Here is an 8,488-nt window from a genome sequence, read left to right as displayed (position 1 = left end):
TGTTGGAAGTGGTTTTCAGAAGACTGATGAAGCTGTTTCTCCTCAAAGAAGCACTCTCAAAAGTTCAAGCTTGGCTGCTCACCTTACAATGTCCAGAGTGTTCTTATTCACCACCAGCTACTTTAACCAGTTTGGAGAGGTTAGTGTTTTGATAGACAAATTTGTAAAACAACAGAATGCTGAACAGGTATGACAGTGCACATCTTGGTTCTGGTATAAAAGATGCTGCAGTTTCGTAGCATTCACTAGGAGAGTTCTTGCATCCTAGAGAAGATGCAGAACATGGAAGAGATGACGCTTTTTTGTCTAACTGCCACACTGCTTAGCACCTTCTCTCTGACATGTGGAAAGATTTCAGGTGAGCGTCTTTGTTCTAATCACAACATCACCTTTATGTTTACTGTCTGGGAGCTGTATTTTTATGGACTAGGAAATTCATCCACCTATTATTATTTATTGTTTTACCTTTAGAGTACCAGCTGGAGACAGAGAGTCTGAGTCAATGTGAGCAGCTCAGGTTTGTCAGTGCAGCTCAGGAACATGAGCACATCCCCCAGTGCTCTGAGGATGGCCGCTTCAGGTGCACTAACTGGACCGATGCTGTATATATCATCATATAAATGTACCATGGTATTTCCATGTTGTTTGTGAAAGTCTGAAAAAAAAATCCATTCTTATAGGCATGTTCAGTGTAATCATGGAGGTGGTGAATGTTGGTGCGTGAATGCAGAGGGACTTGAGATACCTGGGAGTCGACAAAATGGATCCACTGTTCATTGTAAGCTGCCTTTCTTCATACTTCAACTTGACAACCTGTCCTCTGTTTAAAAAAAAAAAAAAAGTGGCTTTACTTGCATTTGGGTTCCTTGAAAACCCCGATGTAAGACGTGAATAAATGTCAGTTGTTTATTTTGATTTTTCTATAATAAACACATTATTTGATTGAATGCCAGTCACATTTCTATGTTTACACTAGCGTTTGGTGTCAGTAAGAACTTTATTTATTTTTTGTTTTTTTTGCAAGATTGTTACATTGATTGATACTTTTATTAAGCAAGGATGCAGGACATTGATTTGAAAAAGTAAAGGCTTTTACATTTGTTACAAAAAAAAATTTTACTTGGAATAAATGCTGTTCTATTGAACTGTCTATTCATCAAAGAATCCCCCCCCCCCCCCCAAAAAAAAGCATTTCCACAACAATATTAAGCAGCACTTCTCAATATTTATTATAAGAAATGTTTCTTGAGCAGCAACTCAGCATACTAGAATGATTTCTGAAGGATCATGTGACACTGAAGAGTAATGATGCTGAAAATTCAGCTTTGCAATCACAGGAATATATGATATTTAAAAAATATATTAAAATAGAAAATAAATTGTAATACAATTTCACAATATTACAGTTTTTACTGTATTTTTGATCAAAGTAATGCAGCCTTGGTCAGCATAAGAGACTTCATTCTAAAACATTTAAATAATCCTTCTGACCCTAAACTTTTAAACTATAGTGTATTTGCTTGGTGTCTCTGGGAACCCAAACATAATCCTTGAGCAACCACTTAAGGTCACAAGTCAACAACAGAGATATGCTGTTAATATTAAGCATGATTAACAAGAGAACGTTTACATAAGGATTTAGTATAATCATAAGTTATGTGTCCATTGAATCATTTTAATTTCATTGAATGGACCACACTCTGTCCTCACTATAGGTTTGACCTCATGCCAGCTCCAGAGACAACAGGCACTGCAGACTGGAAACGCAACCCTGGTGCCAGTGTGTTTGGACTCAGGTGAGTACGAGCAGGTGCAGTGTGATGTGTCCCGTGGCCAGTGCTGGTGCATGGACCAAGAAGGCATGGAGATCTACGGAACCAGGCAAAATGGAAAACTCTTAAAGTGTGAGTTCACTTATTCAGTGTCACATTCATTTGATTCCCTAGATGCATTAGTTGAACAGTTTAGATGAGTCTCTAAATGAAAGATCAAGAGTTTTATCTGCTTATGTGTTTTCATAGCTATTTTAATCCTGACTCTTAAAATGCTGGATGATGCTTAAATGGATACTATTAGTGATCAGATGTAAAATGATTCTAAACTCTTGACCCTAGGTCCTGGTGTTTGTGAGGTGAGACAGCGGCGACTCCTTCATGGTTTCGGAGAACCCTCTCCCCCTCAGTGCTCAGATGATGGGAGCTTCTTACCTGTGCAGTGCAAGTTTGTCAACACCTCTGACAGGATGATCTTTGATCTGTTACACACCTTTAACAGGTGAGACATGCCTTTTCTTCAAACCTTACAGTACTGCTCAAAAGTTTGGGGTCGATAAGATTTTTTTTAAATTATTTTGAAAGAAGTCTTGTAAGCTCACCAAGGTTGCTTTTATTTGATCAAAAATACCATAAAACAGTAATATTGTGAAATATTATTACAATTTAAGGAGTGTTTTCTATTTTAATATATTTTGAAATGTAATTTATTCCTGTGTTGGCAAAGATGAATTTTCAGCATCATTACTCCAGTCTTCAGTGTCACATGATCCTTCAGAAATCATTCTAATATGCTGATTTGGTGCTCAAATTTTTCTTGTTATTATCAGTGTTGAAAACATTTGTGGTTCTTAATATTTTTGTGGAAACCATGATACATGTTAGGATTCTTTGCTGTATATAAAGGTCAAACAGCATATATACATATACTTTTTTTTAATCAATTTATTGCATCCTTGCTGAATAAATGTTTATTTCTTTAAAATTATAAATACAAATCTTACTGACCCCAAATTTTATTTAAATTGTATAAAGATTGAATAAAGATTCCCTTCTGAAAGCTCGTTTAGTGAAGGGCTAGACACTTGTATCTGGGAAACCAGCCCCAAGCATGCATGTTTTACCACTAGACAGCAGTATTGTGTCAGAGAGAGGAAGCATTTATAACTGTTTTCCTGTTTTCCCTTTTCCTAATTTTTCTGTTTTCTTTAGTTTAAAATGCATCTGCTCCAAGTGACTTATTTAGCTGAAGTTTCTTTTCATCAACAGAGACCCAGAAGTGTTCCAGACCTTTAGTGTTTTCAGAAAGGCCTACCCAGAGCTATCTAGTTATTGTTTCTGTGCAGACAGTCGTGGGAGAGAGATGCCAAGCACAGGTGATACACACCTCTTCTGTTACATTTCAGGTTACAGAACTGGGCCAAAAGTTCAAACCCAGCTAGGAGAGATCCATAAACTGTCTCCATTGTGACAGTGAACTCTGTTTGCTCCTGGGCAACTGTCCCTGAAATAAGTGAACCATAAATCAAATTGTATTAAAGTATCACCTAAATGTCAAGTGGTGCTATAATTTGTGTTGTCATTCAAGGATTATTTTGGCCTGATCAAGTTGTGACATTTTGTGTGCTGTATTATAAAGATGAATTGTTCTGATTTTGGTTTATCTAGGTGTGGAGCTGCTTTTGGATGAGGTGTACGACACAGCGTTTTCAGACCAGACTGCAGGAAGTGCATTTGCACAGTCAAACATGTATCGAATCCTACAGCGCCGCTACCTTGCTGTCCAGCTGGCCGTCAGCGGGAAATTTAGATGTATGCAACATTTTGTTGATAAACAAAACAACTATAATGATGGTCATACACTGTAAAAATCATTTTCTTTATCTGTTTTTTTTATTTATTTTTTTGCATTGTTTTCCAGTAAAAATATCTAAATATCATTAAAGATAAGCATTTTTGCTTCTCAGGTCAATTTAATTTGTTAGGTTTAAGTTTATTTTTCTTCATTTGCAAATAGTATTTTCTTGATTTAAACATAAACTTAATTACATGTTGTCATATTATGCTTTAAACAAGAACAATTTGCCCCCGCCCAAAACATTTTTTGCCATTATAAAATAAATGTTTTTTGCTGTGACTAATAAATATTAGTTTCATGTACATGTAAGCATATAATTTGAGGAAAAAAATACTGTAAACTTCAAACAAGAATAATTTGCACAAAATGAATCTACTTTTCTTGTGATAAAATAAAATAATAATTTTTTTGTGGAGACTAAATAAACATTAGTTTCATGTACATGCAAGCATAGAATATGAAAACAATAAAATAATACTATACAGGCAGTGCAGGAATAAAATTTACCTCTTAGCATTTCTAACACTTGCTACATCTGTATAATAGTACAGGTACTCAAACCAACAGTACCCAACTCTTTTTGTATTCATAAGGTCCCACCCCGTGCGAGAGTGAACGGGCCGCAGCTACTCAGGCTGGTAATTCCTTTGTACCCTCCTGTACTGATAATGGAGTGTATGTGCCAACCCAGTGTCAGTCCGGTGGCCAGTGCTGGTGTGTGGATGCTGATGGCAAAGAGATCTTTGGCACACGCCAGTATGGACTTCCAAAATGTAGTGAGTTTGGCCTTAATTGCATTTGTGTGTATTTCACGGTATATTCCATACTTATGTGACATGATGCCTCTTCAGCATCTCTGGTAACAGTAAATCTTGATTTTATCAATCAGTAACATTAATGAGTTGGTAGTCAAATAGTATATGTAAAAATACATCTGTAAACACATTGTGAACTACTCGAATTAATCCAATCTAGCAGTAGAAATTCATGCTTTAATTGTACATTTTATTCTATAATACTAGTGATCTTTAAGCTTATTTAAATGATTTTACCTGTTTTACTTGTTTTAAAAACTAATCTTTGAGTTCTGAGAGTTTATGGTTTAGCGATCCCTTAACATTTTTAAGTAGAATGGAGTTTGTGCACTGACTAATGTTGTGTTTCTTGTTTGTTTAGGCACTGGAGTGAAAGACTGTCTGTCTGAGAGGAGACAAGCCCTCTCCAGGCTTTTTTATGGCCCAGCTGGAGACTTCAGCAAGAGCAACGTGTTCTCCGTTTCCAAAGACACCCTCTCTTTTCTTGGTACTTGCAGTCCTGAATTCCAGGAGCTTTTGGCCAACTCCGGTCTTCTGCAGTCTTTGCCAGAGTTGGAGCGTCCAAATGTCAGAGACATCCTGGCAGAGCTCCTTCAAGGGATGTTTCCCTCTGGGGCTCTTGCCCTAAAAGCTCTTGCTCTTGCCCCGAATCCCAAGAGACTCCAGGAGAATCTCTTTGGAGGAAAATTCCTGAAGAATGCTGGCAATTTCAACTTCACTGGCATTGTTGGAAACAGTGGTACATTGAGTTTCAGTCAAGTTTTTAGTCAAGTTGGTCTGATGCAGGCCGGGACTGGCTTGATGCAGTTGGCCAAGACCTTTGCAGATGACTCTGCCAGTCTTAATATAGACCAGGAGATTTCTGATGCGTTTGGTCGTTCTGTAAACCTGAAAATCAACCGAGATATGATTAAACTTGTTTCAATGGCTCTTGAGAATGAGCAGTTTCTCACTACCCTTCGAGAGGCCATCAAACAGCTGAAGGCAAATGAAAGCACCCAGTTGGGTCAACTGTTTCGTGCAATTTTCCAGAAATCAGATGTTTGTAATTCTGTGACTTCCACCTTGACTTCATACATACCCCAGTGCACTGAGAATGGACTATACCAAGAAGTTCAATGTCAGGGCACAGAGTGTTGGTGTGTGGACTCTCGTGGTCTGGAGATAACAGGTTCTCGCACTACTGAGTCAAGACCGAGATGCTTATCCCAGTGTGAGAAAGAACGTAAGATGGCTATTGCAGTCAAAGCCAGTAGTTCTGCAGGATCTGAGGTCTTCATTCCTAAATGTGAGACTGATGGTGCTTACGTAGCAAGACAATGCCTTGGCAAAAGTTGTTTCTGCGTGGACCGATCTGGAACAAAACTCAGCATTCAGAGTTCAGGAAGCTCTCTTCAATGTGAGTCTGAACACTAAAACAGATGATTAATACAGAGCTATGTTCATACATTTAATTAAACACACATTAAATGATCTGGCTCATATGTAATAGACAACCAGGCAAAATGTATGCATTAAGCCCCTTTCACACAGAGATTCCGGAAAATACACGGATAAAGTGACCCGGGATTTGACCCGGGTTCGTTTGATTTTGCTTCATTCACACTGCCAGTGATTTGCCGGAATCAGAGAGCGCGTTCACACACAACCCGTGTATGTTCCGGAAAGACGCGTGACGTTGGATGTGACGGGTCTCTACTTCAGTCCAGTTTGCAGACATTTTTTCGTTCTTTCTTGTATCGATGACGAACACAAACTTTCTTCTAGAGTAACTGAGCCGCACGATAACTACGTCATTGCAAAGGCTCGTGAATCCTCTCTACGACACACCCCTTATACGGCATTGGTTCATGGTTCTGGCTTTTGTTCACACAGCGCGCGTTCCGGGTCTGAACACGGCAATGTTACTAGGTCCCCAACCCGGCATCGATCCCGGCATCAATCCCGGGTCGTGTTTGCGTTCACACCGAAGGCACTCTGGCAATTTGCCGGCAATTTGCCGGCAATTTGCCGGGTTCGAAGCCCTGTGTGAAAGGGGCTATAGAGACATCTTGTTTTATGGAGCTTAGGTGCTTTCAATTTTGCAAGGCTTCTTCTCAAAGTTTTGCTATTTGCTTTTTATTTATTTTAAAATTGTCGGTGTACATTTTAAGCTGAATATGGAACACATTTCATAGTCAGCCTTATGTAACCTACACTGGTAAAAAAATTTACCTGTAAGGGTACAACAGCTTGTCCCTGGGGAAGTACCCTTAAAGGGACAACTTTGTACTACCCCTAAAAGGTACCTTATAGTACTACTAGGATCCTTTTAGGGATAATGTTGTTTTTGGTACAATGTTGTCTCTTGAAGGGTACTGTCCCAATGACAAGCTGTTGTACATTTTTTGCATATTTTCTCTGAAAGTGTTTAAAAGTGAATTTCTGTCTCAGAGTTAATTGTGGCACTATGTAGAAATTGTGACTTATTTTCCATAATTGTATACTCATTCCTGTAGTTCAGAATGTAGAGGATAAACCATCTGCCAAATGCATAAATATAAATGTTATATCTTGCAATTGTGATTTAATCCCATAATTGCAGCTTTAATCTCATAATTGAACCTTTAGTTCTCAGAATTGCGACTTTATTTCACAGATTTACATAATGAACTATAATGGCTATAGAAACCGGAAATGCACCATAATGCCATGCAGTTTATTGACAACAAAAGCCCTTTGCTATACCGAAATGGCATCATATTAACACTGATTATACAAATCTGAAATGTACAACTTGAATTTACATTTTAATATTATGTTTTTTTATTATTTAAAATATGTTGTGATTTGATTTATTAATCCTCTATTGATCTTCTTCCAAAGGTCCAACAAACTGCCAGGCCACAGCTACCCACAAATTCCTGTCCACAATCCGCTCTGTTCTCACAGATCCATCTTCTGTAACGCAGCTTTCTGAAGTGTACATACCTCGTTGTGCATATGATGGCAGCTGGAACCAGATCCAGTGCGATGGACCTCCAGAACAAGTGAACGAGTTCTACCGTGAGTGGGTTCAGATCATAAATTCCGGACAAGACCTGCCCGTCTCAGAACTTCTTGGAATTCTGCGAGCCTATGCAAGAAACACAGAAGCAATGGCGTCATTCCGAGCCTTAGTATCCGAATTGTTCAAGGCTGGGCACCACAGAGTATTCCCTGTCCTGGTGAGATTTGAGAAGTTCTCTGATGTTCCATCTGACTTGTTAGAAGGGAGCGTTGAGGCCAATTATGGACCGTCAGTTTTTCTGAACCCGTTATCTTTCTGGAGACTGATCAGAAGAGAAGATTCTGGTTACCCAGGTCCGCTATCAGACTTCAGTGTTCCTCTCGGGACCTTTCATCTGCGTCAATGCTGGTGCGTTGACCCTCAAGGAGACATGCTAGCAGATAGCAAGGCTCCTGTTGGACAAATTCCCAAATGTGAGTTATACAATAGGAATTAATATATGTAGTGACATTACTATCTGCTCAAATATTGCTTTACAATCTATTGAAATCATCTTCATAATATCTAATTTGTGTGTCTCTTCAGGTCCAGGTCCTTGCTCTATGGTTCAAAGCCAGGTTTCTGAGTTCCTGAAGCAGGCTGAGGAACTAATCTTTGCTTCAAACAACACGCATGTGCCTGCGGGTTACGGTTTCCTCCTGGCTGAGAGTGTCTATCTGAGCCCTGTGGAGTTGGAGCAGACACGCTCCTCAAACATCCCCATCACTCAAACTCTGCTGAGCAACGTCAACTCAGCATTGAGACTCGCAGCTCATTCCAGTACAGTCTTTTGTTTTATCTGTCTCAAAATGAAAAGTTAAAAGATGCTGCAGAAGAAAGTCTGAGAAAACTCTGGAAATTAAGTGTCCCAAATGATTCACTATACACTATGCACTTATACACTATACTTATGCACTATGTACTCAACTGTGTAGTGTATGAATTTTATAAGGTTATTTTGTCATTCAACAAGTCTGATAACTCCTCCCCCCTCTGCTATGTAATTAATCATTCC

At 38.8% G+C, this 8,488-nt stretch overlaps 1 protein-coding gene across 1 annotated transcript in view; it reads left to right on the top strand.

Annotated features, from left to right (window-relative positions):
• Window positions 1–207: 207 nt before the first annotated feature.
• tg (thyroglobulin) overlaps window positions 208–8,488 on the top strand; it is a 39,580-nt gene continuing 31,299 nt past the window's right edge. Inside the window, exons 1-11 of the mRNA XM_056258427.1 lie at window positions 208–358; window positions 472–580; window positions 681–778; window positions 1,716–1,904; window positions 2,115–2,274; window positions 3,042–3,148; window positions 3,441–3,584; window positions 4,224–4,406; window positions 4,807–5,844; window positions 7,311–7,907; window positions 8,020–8,253. Of these exons, the coding sequence (XP_056114402.1) occupies window positions 274–358; window positions 472–580; window positions 681–778; window positions 1,716–1,904; window positions 2,115–2,274; window positions 3,042–3,148; window positions 3,441–3,584; window positions 4,224–4,406; window positions 4,807–5,844; window positions 7,311–7,907; window positions 8,020–8,253 (2,944 nt within the window). The 5' untranslated portion in view covers window positions 208–273. The remainder of the gene's footprint in view (window positions 359–471; window positions 581–680; window positions 779–1,715; window positions 1,905–2,114; window positions 2,275–3,041; window positions 3,149–3,440; window positions 3,585–4,223; window positions 4,407–4,806; window positions 5,845–7,310; window positions 7,908–8,019; window positions 8,254–8,488) is intronic.

This window comes from Rhinichthys klamathensis, unplaced genomic scaffold (genome assembly GCF_029890125.1).
Source record: "Rhinichthys klamathensis goyatoka isolate OS25496 unplaced genomic scaffold, OSU_Roscu_1.1 h1tg000152l_1, whole genome shotgun sequence".
Classification (NCBI taxonomy): domain Eukaryota; kingdom Metazoa; phylum Chordata; class Actinopteri; order Cypriniformes; family Leuciscidae; genus Rhinichthys; species Rhinichthys klamathensis.
The sequence above is the reverse complement of the archived record's forward strand: the minus strand, read 5'-3'. Positions and strand labels throughout refer to the sequence as shown.